The following is a 14,899-nucleotide window of genomic DNA, read 5'->3' on the forward strand; positions in this document are numbered from 1 at the left end:
TTAGCATCGCCTCATTTGAGAGGGCCATAAATATCCATTAATTAATTTCATACATTGTTTAAACCCACCTGGAAGGTTTGGCTCTTTGTGAAATAATGATAAGAGCCCAGGGGCCCCATTAAGCTTTTGACTAATCCCAATTAATCCACTTGCCTCTGCAGTGTAATTCAAATTAACTTGTCTTGCACCTAAATAATAGTGACATCTGAAACAGCAGGACATTTCTTCCTGTTGGCTCATGTCCTCTGCAACCTGTCACTCATGGAAAGGATCACCTGGATTGATTGCACAAACTGTGACATGAAGACCACATAGGACAAGGCTATAAAACATAGAGGAAGGGTCATGTCTAACAGCTTTCTCAGACGTCTGACTGAGTGACACAAAGGAGAGCTGACTGTGCATGCTTTCAGTCATTGCATCAGTAAAACCGCCCATGCTTAGTCATAAGAATTTGTTCAATGTGCTGCTGGATGCACTTTGTGCAAAAATAAATTCAATTTTCATATAAAACCTTTTTTTATGCAGCACAGTAGATTTTTCTTTTCTGTCACGATAGTGAAATTTGACATGTTGTGCCAAGCATAACAAAAAAAAGAGTCTCTAAATGTAGAGAGATTTGCATTTTTCATTCATCCTGCCACATACAGTCACTTGATGCAAAAGGTCACGCATCTCACTGTGGGAAATTGGAAGATTTATATTATTCTCCGCAGAGGCAAATCTATCTAATATGACAGTTTAATCCTCTCACAGAACTATTCAGCAAGATCAAAAAGTAGACTCAGAGCATTGAAAGGTTTTTTTCATGCCCTAATTCTGAAAGCTGATTACTTAGGTATTTTCCCTATTAGGTTGTAAAATGTTACCCAGGAGATTTTAATGCCATTGTTTAGACATACTGTCTACTATTCTACAGTATTTAACCAATTTTATTTTTCAAATCCACTAGTTGGGACATGCAGAAAGACAAATTTAAAATTAACATCAATAATGCTATCAGGCAGCCGGTGTTTCATAACACTTTCAAAACATTTAATGTCAATGGACCTTTGGCTGTAGATGGAGATAGAAGAATAAAAACTGGACAATGTGGCGATCTTTTGGCTGTATCTTTTGAGAAATATAAAGACCTGTAAAGAGAATTTTAAAGTATTTTTTCATTCCCAGTTCTCAGCATGGACTCGCTGCAAAACCTTGTTATTGAAGCTCTGTAGACTGACTATAAAGAAGAGGCACTTGGCTGGAGACAGAAATCTTGCCATAATACTCTCTCTTCAATGGTACCACAGGACTAACAAGAAAGAATGGAGTGGATGACTCTTGCTGAAATCCTCCACAAATTTCTTGAGTACTATTTACCAGTACTCCAGTGTTGATGTTGTCATCTGTGGTGCTATGACACTGTACATTGTGTGAATTTTACAGAAGCCCATTTCAGATGTCCAATGAATGATGCACTCACCCCGAAAACACGTAAGATCACTGATGTCTTTGCCTTTTACCATTCACAGCAAAACTTTTATGGAACACTGTTTAAAACAAAGTTAGCTTATGCTGTATTATTGTATTCATGGGATAGAGTTGTGCAGTATTTAATGCTCTTTTATGGTCATTTGCTAATAGGATGACATGTAAAGGGAAAAGTAGCATGGCAGACTTATTTAGGCTTACTTATTGTCAGACTGTTCCCTGTCAGAGCTGCACACTCTTTCCTAGGGCACATTAGAAACGGCACACATTATTTTTTCTGTAAAATCATTGAGAGAAATTGTTAAATGGCAGCTCTGACAGCATTAAAAATCAATTACTCCTTGCAGTCAGTAGTCAGCAGTTGGTCTGGCCATAGGTACCTGGACGCACATAATGTGAGTTATGTTGCCTCATCCAAATCCTTTTTTAAGTTTAAATGTTGCCAGTGATGGAGCATTTTCTGCCATTCTACCAGCAGATTGACATATCTGTGGCTCTTACCCTGAGTTTTGAGATATTTATTTTGACAGAAGTTTCAATTGGTACCCAGTTTTACAATGTTGTCTTGTTTTATGCATATCTATTATTACTGATTTTTCAATTTTTTTGTGCCATGAGTTTTAATCAGTATCTTACACTGGAACATAAAATAATTTCCACTATCCTTCTACTTGTTTATATGCCAATCCATTGTGGTTTTAATCTTTTCGTGGCCATGGGTCAGCATGGGCATGCCGACTGGTCCGGGGCTAAGGAGCCCCACTGTGTGATACACTGTAGATTTATTCTCATGGTGGCCAGAGGCTACAGATAAATGTGTTATGCCCAGCTGTGTTGCATTCACATCAATATTTATTAATGTGAACTACTCATTATTAATGTGTATTTCTCATGTATAATAAACAAATATATAATGTATAAAATAAAATTGGAGCCTCTGATGTCATAAACTCCTAAAAAATGTATGTCCACATCATTTGTATTAATGGCTGAAAGCATTTTATTTTAGGCAAACTGACCCTCAAATGTAGACGAGTTAGAAAGGCAGTATTTTATTGTAAAAAAAGAAACTATAATGGCAAACACGCAATTTCGCTACTGTCAGAATCAGTTAAAATTGATTCAAGGCCCGAGTGGTTTACATATGGCCTTTTGCAAGTCCACACATACTTAGTGATGCAAGCACAAAGAGAGCTGGGAACAGAAGGAGAGTGGCATAAATCATCCACATTAATGCCATGAGTGTTGGGGGACTTTGTTGCCTAGCTTAACATCTGCCTACCAGCTTCGAAATGGCCTGTCTTGCTCTCATGGTTGGCTTGATGGCCATCTGTGAACACAACTTCACATCTTCAAGAAATTTAATTACTGCCTGGTGATTAAAAATGGGTTTTTACAATGCCTACGAATGAAGCCCAGCGTGATCTACAGTATGTACTAGCCCATATTAGCAACACTTAAATTATGTATCACAAAGGGCAATTACACAGCACATTGACCATCTAATACTAAAGAATGATTTAAGTCAGGTAAACATGTCAATCTATATACCTACGGACTGTGCCCACAGTAGAGTAATTACATCTGGGTTAAAAAAACATCTACTGCATGAATATTTGCAAGAAAATCCAGAATATTAATGAGCAGTTGCATTCATGACTTACTTCCTGTAGCCTTTACTCCTATGATGTATGTGAAATGTAGTTTAACTGGTGTAATACCACTTTGATACACAGAAATGCTGTCGTCCACAGTCGTACTAAAATAAATAATATTTTAACGGTCTCTCTCATTTTCAGTTCTGCTTGTTACACTGTCTGCTGTCATAACTGTGTCAGTCCGAACCCATGACCAAAACACAGTCCAATGTTGTAAATAATAGAAGAGATGGATATATCATTGTTGAAGCAAAGTTAAAAACGGCTATTCTGATTTTCTGTAATAAAATTAATAGAAAGAAAACACAAAATATTTTGTGTCTATGCATTAAACCCCTGATTATAAAATATTAACCTGATTGTTTCACGTTTGCAAAGATCACTCTCAGTCATAATTATCTGTCCATATATGGTTTGATGTGGGGGAAACTGCTCTGTTTTAATTTGTGTCCTGTAGTTTCATTGTAGTTTGGGGAACTTTGACCTTGATCATTTTACCACATCTTTTGATGTTTTTTTTCTTTGGTAGTTTGGGAAAACATTTCTCATGTTTTAAGTTTTTGTTAAACTTAATCTGTACTCAAAGCTAAAACACTCACACTTTCTCTGGTTTACTTAGACAGTGATTCCTGAAACTCTTAATAAACAGCTTGTAACTTTGGTAATGTGGTTGATGATTAAACTACTCCATATACTTAAGTAGTTCTCTAAATAAGAAGAAGATGAAACCAATCTCCCTCCCACAATTTTCATAAAGGTACGGCTTACTCATAGTCCTTAGGTACTAAGAGATCAGTTACAAATGAAAAAACAACATAAAAAAGTGCATAATCATTGTAACAGAAAACATATTGAAAAGTAGGTACACACAACTCCAAAATAATGTTGAATTTATGAAACAAAGGGCATTGCAGTGGTTGTGTCCACTGCAATATCTGTCCTGTCAGAATGTGCAGGAGACTACAGGTACAAAGTCAAGATTGAAAAGAAGAAATAAAGTGAAGGAGGTCTGAATACTTTTTGAATGTTTATACATATATAATGATGAATTAATTATACCTTTACCACTATACTTGTTTCCAGTTGTTTTCACTAGGGTGTTATAGATATGGAAGAGTTATATTAAAAAACAATAAGCATTATCTAATCAAGATTGTATGATGTGCAATAAATTGGCTAAAGTTTGAAAGACAGACAGCATATTTTTTATTTTTTATTTGTATTTTTTTGCCAGTGTGTAGACATCGTATATGTATTGACATACAATGAAAACCTTTTATATGGATCAGGGGTTACTTGAATCCTATGTCGCCTAACAGCACAACACAAAGAGTTGGATGCATTCACAACAAGCATATTCGACATAATGAAAATACGTGCATAAGCATGAACTACTCATCAAATATTTACTACCACTTCTATTTTAACACAATATACAATATCATACAATAAATATTGGTACATTTAAATATTGTAAAGAGTTGTCATTTTACATGACAAACGTTTAAAGCGTTGAAATTGCGAACCGGAAACAGTATGGCATTTACTTGGTATCCAACATGGCGGCTGGTGGCACGTAGAGTTATGTTTTTGAGAACAATATCACGGATTATCATTGCATTTTGACTATTTGAAAGCTATTTAGCTCTCAAAAAACGATCATCGTGTGGCGATTTGCATTGTGTCTTTCAAGCTAATTTGGTTATACGTTTGTTTTGGAGATGTATCGACGCGGAGCGGCCAAGAAAGACCACAACAACAAACCAGTGAAGAAGGATGTCAGTGACAGCGATAAATACGCCGACCTTTTGGTGTTCGGATACGCCTGCAAACTGTTCCGAGACGACGAAAAGGCTCTTTACCACGAACATGGAAAACATCTTATACCGTGGATGGGGGACAAGAGCATCATGATTGATAGGTCGGTTGAACAAACGAAAGCGAAACGTTATGCTAACTGTCTATCTTGTCCGTTAGCCTCTTCCACATTCAAGGGACCGATTGGAAATTGTCTTGCAGAAGATTGAAAAGATCTGCAACTGTCGACACATGTTTTATTTCTTGCCTACTAACTTGTCCTTGGGCGTCCTGTACTGATAACAAACTATATTTGAATTGCCTATAATAACATGCTATGATGCAAATCCTGGCCAGTCTTTGCTAACATCAGCCATGATGTTGAACAATCCATATAACACAGAGTTGCCAGTTTATTAGACATCCCAGCTTAAACTAATGCAGCCGGGTACAACAGTACGGATTCAATTGGGGTATATGACGTTTAAATAACGCCGTTGTGAAAAAAATAATGTAAACTTTATGAGAATGATTTATTGCATACAGTAGCACTTGTGTTTGACTCTAGTAGTCTGAACAATATATACCTCTTAAACTAGCAACTGAGTGTATTTTGGAAACAAACTTGAAGTTGTATATTTCCTAACTTTTAGATTACCAAGGTTAGCTTGTAGGTGGGCTTTGCATCTTGGTATGTAGGGGGAATTTACTCTGGCCATGCACACTCTGTAAACATGAAGGTATAACGGATGAAGGATGAGGCAGATGATGCTTCACTCTTTCTGTCTGTATCTAATGCAATTGTGTATAAAAACCAAATGACCTGGGTGGAATTTTATAATACTGTGCTGATATTTATAAGGCCAGAGTAAATTCTAACCAAGATTTAACTTGCTGCTGTTAAGGTGATTCAATATTTCACAGTGTTGATGTAAAAACTTGTTTTAGCTGAATACCAAAAGATTTATAGATGTTTTCAGCCTTTCTACAAAAAAGTGCTGCAAGTAATGGAGTTATGTTTTATTGCCACTCCAATGCAGAACATTTAATAAATTTATGCTAACCATAAAATTGAGCTTTTGAATCACCTTGAGCTGCAGTGTCCCAACCTGTGTTTCATTTGTACAGCCTTTGTATGTGTGTCTTTATCACATAACCCAGGTTTTTCCCCAGCAAGGTAGGCTAAGGGGTCCTGCCAAACCCCGAATGCCACAGCACCCCATTTCTTTCTCTTCATGAAGAAACTGGAACTGAGAGATGGCGTAGAGGGACGAACCTTGGAAAATGTCGTCCATTTGGGTTCTTACGGATAGGTATTTATGTACTTGGGTTTGTGTGAATGTAACTTTCTTTGCAGATGTAGAAGTAATGATGTTACAGGGGGGGAATTGAACCCTGTAAGGTAAGAGGCCAGTTGCTTTGTTTGTTTTCTTTCATTTATTTATTTTTTTCCAATGTAGGACTGTTCATTTATAAGACTTGTCCAGGAAGGTAATAGAAGCATAAAGCTTGTTAGATATCACATTCAGCAATTAGGTCCTAAGTTATTTAGGGCATTATATTGTCACGATTTTGATACATTTTCACAGATTCTAGTATTTAACAAGTATACTCCCTCTTGACAGACTTACAGAGGTATAGCTTTTTTGATATTGTGTGTTTTGGGTTTTAGGTCCCCTTCCCCTTGTAAGTAGACCCATGTTGTGTTTTTAAATGCTCTGTCAACTTCATTCTCTCTAATGCTTTTTATCATTCAACAGATACGATGGCCGTGGTCACTTACATGACCTTTCAGAGTATGACAGCGGGTCATGGAATACATCCTACCAGCTGTCAGAGGAAGAAGCCAGGATTGATGCTCTTTGCGATGAGGAGAGGTACCTTGCTCTGCACACTGACCTCCTGGAAGAAGAGGCTAGACAAGGTGAGTTTGTTGCTTAATCTGGGCAATCTGAATATTTAAAATTCATACGTTTTAACACAAACTGCTAATAGCTAATAGATGTGATTATGTGGGAATCCTGCCAGCTCTTACCCATTATCTTATGATGTTATGGTTTAATGAGCCACAACAAAGCTCTCAATTTAGCAGTCAACCTTCGATCCAGCTGCCACAAAAACAAAAGCTGTTTACCGCAGTCTCAGTTTACTGACACATAACATGTTATATATGTGTTAGATATATAACATGTTATGTAATAGATGCTACTGAGACAGAAAACAGAGTTGCATGTTAAACAAAATGGCCTACTACGTGTTGGTGTGTCTGCCAGTGGTGGATAATTCAAAAAACATATGTTAATAAATAGTGTTTTAGGAGTCATTAATTAAATACAGCAGCATAGCCAAATTCAAAACTTCTCTCAAAACTCAATGATGTCTTGCTGATTTATAGTTAACTCTATTTTCATTCACGCAGTGTTTAAATTAGTATTCAGATTATATCTCATGCCTGTGTCCTCTTCTAACACTTAATGTGACAAGTCAAATAAAAAAAGTGACAACTCTTATAATTGGTATATTCTTTAATCTGGGCTTCTAAACAAAATCACACTTTGGATTATGGCTCTTGAACAGAGTGACATCTCCTTCTAAGGCATATTTAGGTTTCTGTCCTTTTAAATAGAACTGGCTTTGACGCTGAGCTCCAGCACTGCCATTTGGAAATCACTTTCAACTCACCTAGGATACTTTCATACGTTTCGGACATTTACTTTATAATAACGCAGACTGTTTTGATGACTAAGCACCCTTCTGAAAGACAAACATAGCAACTGTAACTGAAATAATAAGCCACAGTTGGAAGTGAAATATGATGTCTTATGCCCAAACTGACAGGACAGAAAGAGTCAGTTATTGATGTTTGTCACACACACACTCAACACTGACTGTAGAAGGTTTATCCCCACGGTTGGTTTGCCCTTGAATTTGGAGGCCTGACCTCATTCAATCAGACTATTACCCATCTGTCCATTAAAGGGACAGCAGGAAAGCATTAGAAATGGTTTTAGTAGGGTCATTTTGCCCTTGCTTATTTAAGAAAGATACTGTTGGCCATACATTTTAGTAGAAAACTGATCATGTGTAAAGCCAAGTACCTATTTATATTCTGGTCTAGTAGTGTGCTTGAAAAAGAATATGCTCTAATTTCTAATAGAAAATACTAAATGCATTCTCTACTATACATTGCCTTAATACATTTTTTACTTTTACTACAATGTAGTTAATATTGTTGCAAGAAATAGTAATGGAACATTTTTGCAATTTCCTGGTTTTCCAGGTTTCTGATGTCAACTGGAGTCAGGTGTAGAGCTATGGGCAAGAGTTGTTGAGTAAGACAATTTGGTACTGTAGCTACTCTCCACAAGTATGCGCCCAGCCAAGATCGCTCGAAGATGCAGCAAGATGTGACCTTAAACACTGAACTAAATTTGCTGCAAAAACACAAAATCCGGCCCAGACAGAGTCCTGATATCAAACCAGTATGGAATGACCTCAAGAGAGCCATTCACACCACATAGCCTAAGAAAATGGCTGAGCTGCCGCAGTTCTGTATGGAAGAATAGTCCAAAATTCCTTATGAATGTTATGCAGGTCTAATCCTCAAAACACGTGTGCGTTTGTTTACCCTCACTTTTTAACTTTAATGGTTGTTTACAGTACAGATATAAAATAACTTGACTTGACTTTATCAGTTCAGAAATATTGTGTTTGATATTTGTAATTCAGTAAAGATCTGATCACATTGCATAACCAGTTTTTGCAAAAAATAGAAAATTGCAAACAGTCCCATTTTTTTCTTGCAACTGTATCACCAGTTATTTTAATAATTAATTGTAAATTGAATAAAATATTATAATGCCAGAATAATACCCAAATATACCAGTCCCCTAGACAAATGGGTAATCAAGAGCTTTGCTCCTATTAGATAATACATGTCAGAATGATATAATCAACACTGTAGTAAACTATGATGAATTGTATGTTTTCCACAGAGGAGGAATACAAACGTCTTAGTGAGGCTCTGGCTGATGAAGGCTCTTATAATGCAGTGGCCTTCAAATACAGTGCTGACTACTACGACCCTTCTCAGCCCACTGAGGAGGAGGATGCTAACAAGGAATCTGGTGAGAAGTAACACATTTAGTCACCCACTCATACATATAGTGTTGTGGGTTAGTTAAATATGCTATTTGCAAAAACAGAAGTATGTTGATTTCATATCATGAGTTCCATCTTGTGAGATTATCCCTGCCTTTCTAATGGTGAGTTGCAATCTGTAATTATGAAAACATTGCCACATTAGGCCAGTGCTCTTTCAATAGTTGGTCAACGAGCATGTGCATACAGTATATACTGCATGGAAATCTGGGATCTTTGACGTAACTCAAGTCTCTATAAAATATTTTCAACTGGCAAAGTTTAATGTCTGCCTGAGGGCAAAATATTTTTCAAAATGCATATTTAATTCCATAATGCACAGTATATTACTAACAGAATTAAACTGACGAACACACTACTACAACTTTAAATATTTGTTGTAAACACTGCTGCAAACACTGTGTCCCAGTCAGTGGCCAGCTAATTTCATGTCCTGGTTGACTCTCTGGGGAAATTGCAGAATTGAGTCCATGGTATGAATACATCTGCCATCTCCCTGTGCCAGTAGAATTTGTCAGTAAGGGTCACATCCGCTGATTTCACCCCTGCTACTGTTTTGTTTGTCAGTTCTTTCCATTTTCTACTTGAAAGGCTTTTGGCATTATTAAAAAAATCTGAAAAAGTCAAGAAGGTTTCACACAATAATGCAATTTATAGCCTCAAAGAAACCTTTAGGGGTGACAGATATGGAGACTCAAATTCAGAATATAAATTGAACTTATTATCACTATTATTAGCTCCTGAATGAAAGCCAAATAGGCCAAAGGGTTAATTGCACTATAATTTCTTATCTTCTGTCTGTCGAAACATGACAAATCTAGGTCTTATTCATAATCTATCTGAAAAATCAAAGACTAATTGTTAACCAGCCCTTTCATAATACTCCCGTTAATTTCATGTCCTGTCAAAATAAGGGATGTCATTTCAACATATGTATTAGATTCATTTTTTTCAAATGTATAAACTTCACTGAAACACCTGTATACCTAACATTTGTAAGTATTCCGAACTGTTCTTATTGAGCTTTTTAAGCAGGTTGCCCTCTTGCTTTGATTCATGAAGTGGCTGAGTCTGTGGCTACACCTTAGCTTTGAATAGAGTCAATGGTCATGTGTTAAATAGAAACATTAATCACAAGTAATACTCGGTTATTTTTCATCTGGGTTTATATTGTATATCCAGCAAGGTATATTTAGATTTTCTATAGAAATGACTAACAAGAAATTATCATATTAATTTTGTTCTAATATCTCTTTATAAATAGAAGAGGCAGAGCCTGAGGAGAATGAGGAACCATTTGTAGCACCCCCAGGACTGACTATTCCTCCTGATGTAGAACTGGTGAGTATTAAATATTCAGCTGGCTTACTGATACTGATACACTACTGTCCTTATATATGGAATTTCTACTTTGTTAATTACATACTTTCCATGCAGATGTACAAGGGATGACACTGTAACATCCCTTAAATGTGCACTCACACATAGGGATGCAATGTTTTGGCAGTGCCTGGCCTCTGGTGAATAAGTAGTTTTGAGTATGTGTGTGTTGAACAGCTAATTTTAATAATCTGCCCTGATTAGACAGTTGTCTGACAGATCTACCACTGAGAGATGCACCAATGAGGGCAAATGACTTGTTTGCACATGTGATTCTTGTTTTTTCTGTCCTGGTAAATTGCATTAGATAAAATGTTAAAGACGTGTTATAAAGAATTGAGAAACCGTGCCGTATATTGCCCTGTTTTGTTCGAAAGTCTCTTAACAACTCTGTGTGTAGAGTTCCACTGGAATTGTTTTGTGTTGAGCATGTTTATTTACAGGGCGTACTATAACTTCATAAGACGGTTGTTTTTTGACGTATCCACCAGGGACACACCACCAATGTCAGTCATTTATTTGACAAGCCATTCCTTTTGTGTCTCGATACCTTACATAATTGTACATAACATGTTAAACACATTGTAAATAATCAACCTCCAACCTTATTTATGATGGTATCTTCCACTTCTGACTGATCACATCCAACCCATGCAGTCAACAGTGGGTAGCGCAGGGATGCTTTAGGACTAGGGTTGTTTTAGATGTTAAATAATAATCAGCATGCCAAGGAGGCAGGTTCAAATGTCAGTGTGGCTCATTATGGACACAAATACTCACTCTTTGACACTTTGATCACTTAACTATTAAGATAATACAAATGGACAGCTTCGTGGCAGAAGTAACATTGCTTTAAACAATGAGTACTTTCAAAATTAGAGCTGCAACTAATGATCATTTAATTTTTATTTGTTAAATATATTTTTGAATTACCGAGTGATCCTCTGATCTCTAAAAGTAGTTGTTCATGCATGTGTTGAGTAAACCTCTTACTTATGAAAGTAATTGCTTATCCTAAAAGTAAGAAGATTTTTATGCTGTTATGCAAATATACCCTATATACACATGTATTGTTTCATATAGACATGACATTTGATCATAAAAAGTAACATAAATATTTAAAATGCATTGTTATTGTTTGTTGTCTGGTGTTTTTCCCCTTTGACTGGGCCCTATACAACATCCTCCAGCTGCCACTTAAAAAAAATCCAGCTTTAGTTTTTGTTGTCTTGGACTGTGTGCATATTTTATATGTACCATGCTGGTTATAAAACCACATCATAGCTTCAGTACATGATATGCATATTATGTTAGTGCCTTCTAACTAGTTTTTGATCCATTTTTGAATACATTTCAGTGTACTTCAGTTTAGTATATGTCTCATTATTATTTTTATCTTTTATTTGTTCTATGCTTAGTGCAGTAGTTAAATCAGAAAAAAACAGGCAGTGTGAAAAAGGGAGGGGAGGGGACTGATTTGAATCAAAGATCTTTGGCCAGAATCTAAACAGGATGTGTAAAAACATTTATATTTCAGTGCAGTTTACAGTGCAGAAAATTTGTATTCTTAATACCCCTTATTCATTTTAAATTGGGTGGCTGAAACAGTAGAACCACCTCAGAATATAATTCACTCCACTCCACCACCCACTATGACCTCAATAATAAACACAAAGTACAGTTGTAACTTTTCGGACAGTTTTAATATAAACACTTATCATAACCTTGTAAAAGCAGATTTTATGGCAGAGCTACTGTGTCAGTGGTCACAACCAAAAAAATGCAATTTGTAAAAAGAGGTGGATGATAGCCAAGAAAGATCAGACTGGTTTCCGGTAGGGGATTAGGTGAACGTGATTTCCCCAGGTAGATTTCAGTTGGAGAATGCCGATTTCTTTGGCATGTATACGTGTAACCAGGTTTCCAATCAGCTTTTTTCTGCTCATGTGCGGAACAAAAGGCTACACGCAGGAACATGCAGCTGAGTGCCCGGCTGATTTAAAAAAACAGTACAAGTCACACAATACAAAACATAACCGTATAAGTGTGAGATACGACAAAAAGACAAGACATGTGTTACCTATGTACAGTTTATGTTTGCTTGTGAAAGTGCATCTGGATTGGAGGATTGAAGAGGGCTAGTGAGGATACGCGAAAAAGGTATAATCAAAAGAGAAATGACAGTTGGGGGGGATAAGCTCCAGCTGGTGTGTTGCATTTTTGTTCAGTTAACTGTGTTAAGTGTATTGTTTTTAGCTTTAGTCATTCTATAGCTCTGAGTTGCCTTCAACCCCAACAGTTGAATAACCGTTAAAAAAATAAAATTATAATAAAAAATTAGGACAATCATATACATAATAATAACAATAATAATCATAATAATTATGAATAAATGTTTTAAATAAATAAAAAGGAAAGGGGTAAGCAAAAAGAAATTAAAGAGCTCGGAAAGTATACCGAGTTTTATATAATAAAAGAAAGTATTGACATAAATTGAAGCCAGTGTTGGAGAAAGGAGTAAAAGAAATAGAGAAAATTGTATAATATGTACATGTCCATAGATACATTAGTGTACATATACACATGTGTATATATAATAATAATAATAATATAGTTATATTATGATAGCAAAAAGAAATAAAATAATAATAATTTCAACAATTATAATAACAACAATAATCATCATAATCAATTACTACTGCTAATAATAATAGGATATTAATAAGGATATTAATAAGAGTGATCATATTTATAAAATTAAAAACAAACAAAAAAAAGGATCATTACTAATCTTATTTTTAGCAGTTTTTGGCGGGGGTGTGCCGCCTCGTTTTTAAAAAAGTTCTCCTAAAGTCCGACAGAAAATGTAACACAAAGTGCCTTGTAGAAGTCTAACGTCCCCTACAGATTTTTTTTTCAAAATCAGAATGTTGTGGATCAGCCGCATGTTTCTCCTTTTTTCTTTCCTTTCTCTCGCCCTTCGTTGTTCCTGTGCAGCAACACAAACAAACACACACACACACAGACACACAGTCACTGCTTTCTGAAAAGTCAGAAAGCAGTAGGCTTCTAGAGGTGGTGGTCAGGTTAATCTTCTGCTTCTTTTTTACTTGGATATCCTGTAACCAGGTTTTGTGCATGTGAACACTGTTCCCTGATTACCAGAGAAAGCTGATTTCTCTGAGTACCTTCGTTACTGAAGTCCATGTAAACACAGTCAATGTCACAATCAACCGACTCTCTTATGTTGATGAAATGACGCCTTGGTGTGAACTGTACTATACTTTCAGCATGCTGCATGCTTAATAGCTTAAATATGTTTTGCTTTGGGTCCTTGACATGCGAAGAGTGTTCTGAGATATAGATGTGGGAAAGAATGCTTCCCTTGTGTATTTTATGTCAATCTAAAATAAGCACTACACAGACACGCTAACTTTTTCAGTAATAGCTAAGTTCTTAAATTGGAGTGAGATAAGTCCTTGTATCTCAGGAAGTCCTTGGCAGCTTAGAACACAATAATAGTTTGTTAGAGCTGGACACTGGCATCTTTTTGGCCCACATCTTGAAAGGTAGTATTTATTATGACTTCATCTTGATGAGATATGTGTGTTCTTTTGGGGATTGCTGCACTTCACTGCACTTTCCTGTACTCTCTAGGTAATGACAATGATTAATCATTGAAAGCACACAAGGGGAACAATAATGAATGAATAATGGACCATTTCTTGTTCCTCTGATTTTCACCCCATGTGTATTTCCACAATTAATGTCATCGCAATGAACATGGGAGTGTTTGGCATGAAAATGCTTCAGAGACAAAATGGCTTGTGTTCTTGGTATGTGAAGTCTATTCATAAACTGTGCATTGCATTTTAATGTTATGTGCAGCACTCGGGCTCGGTCAGTCTTATCTATAGTACTGGCTTGAGCTCCTACATATTATCTTATTTTACACTGAGAAGCCTCTCTTCTCTTTTAGAAACAAATGGGCTAGTAATGAAATTGGCACCTTTATTAAATATATTGACTTTTTCTCTACTTTTTTGCAGCCAGCAACCATCAAGACTCATAACATCATTGAGAGGACAGCCAACTTTGTGTGTCAGCAAGGTGCTCAGTTTGAGATAGTGCTGAAAGCTAAGCAGGCTGGTAACTCCCAGTTTGACTTTCTTCGCTTCGACCATTACCTGAACCCCTATTACAAACACATCCTCCGGGCCATGAGGGAAGGTCGATACAACCTTGTGTCCACCAACAAGCAGGAGCAGTCACAGGGTGTGTTATCAAATTTAGTTATTGCTACTCGTTGCTGAATCCAAAGCTGTTACCTCTGTACTTGCTTGGACAACAACTTTGTAACTTGTTTACCAATATCATATTTGTAGCATGGTCAACAGAAAAACACTTATGTAATTTATAATCTCCATTAA

The 14,899-nt window shown here is 36.3% G+C and overlaps 1 protein-coding gene across 7 annotated transcripts in view; it reads left to right on the top strand.

The window, feature by feature from the left end:
- The first annotated feature begins 4,677 nt into the window (after window positions 1-4,677).
- Window positions 4,678-14,899, top strand: part of sfswap (splicing factor SWAP) — a 52,113-nt gene continuing 41,891 nt past the window's right edge. For 6 of the 7 annotated variants that reach the window (XR_010911511.1, XM_067483840.1, XM_067483841.1 and 3 more), the window contains exons 1-5: window positions 4,678-5,052; window positions 6,689-6,852; window positions 8,924-9,055; window positions 10,354-10,430; window positions 14,519-14,744. Coding sequence is in view for 6 of the 7 variants with exons in the window: in XM_067483840.1 (XP_067339941.1) it covers window positions 4,853-5,052; window positions 6,689-6,852; window positions 8,924-9,055; window positions 10,354-10,430; window positions 14,519-14,744 (799 nt within the window). In the remaining variant the exon portion in view is untranslated. Of the gene's footprint in view, window positions 5,053-6,089; window positions 6,242-6,688; window positions 6,853-8,923; window positions 9,056-10,353; window positions 10,431-14,518; window positions 14,745-14,899 lie in introns of all 7 variants that reach the window. The other variant, XM_067483845.1, reaches the window with a different exon arrangement.

The sequence above is a fragment of the Channa argus genome, chromosome 18 (genome assembly GCF_033026475.1).
Source record: "Channa argus isolate prfri chromosome 18, Channa argus male v1.0, whole genome shotgun sequence".
NCBI lineage: Eukaryota > Metazoa > Chordata > Actinopteri > Anabantiformes > Channidae > Channa > Channa argus.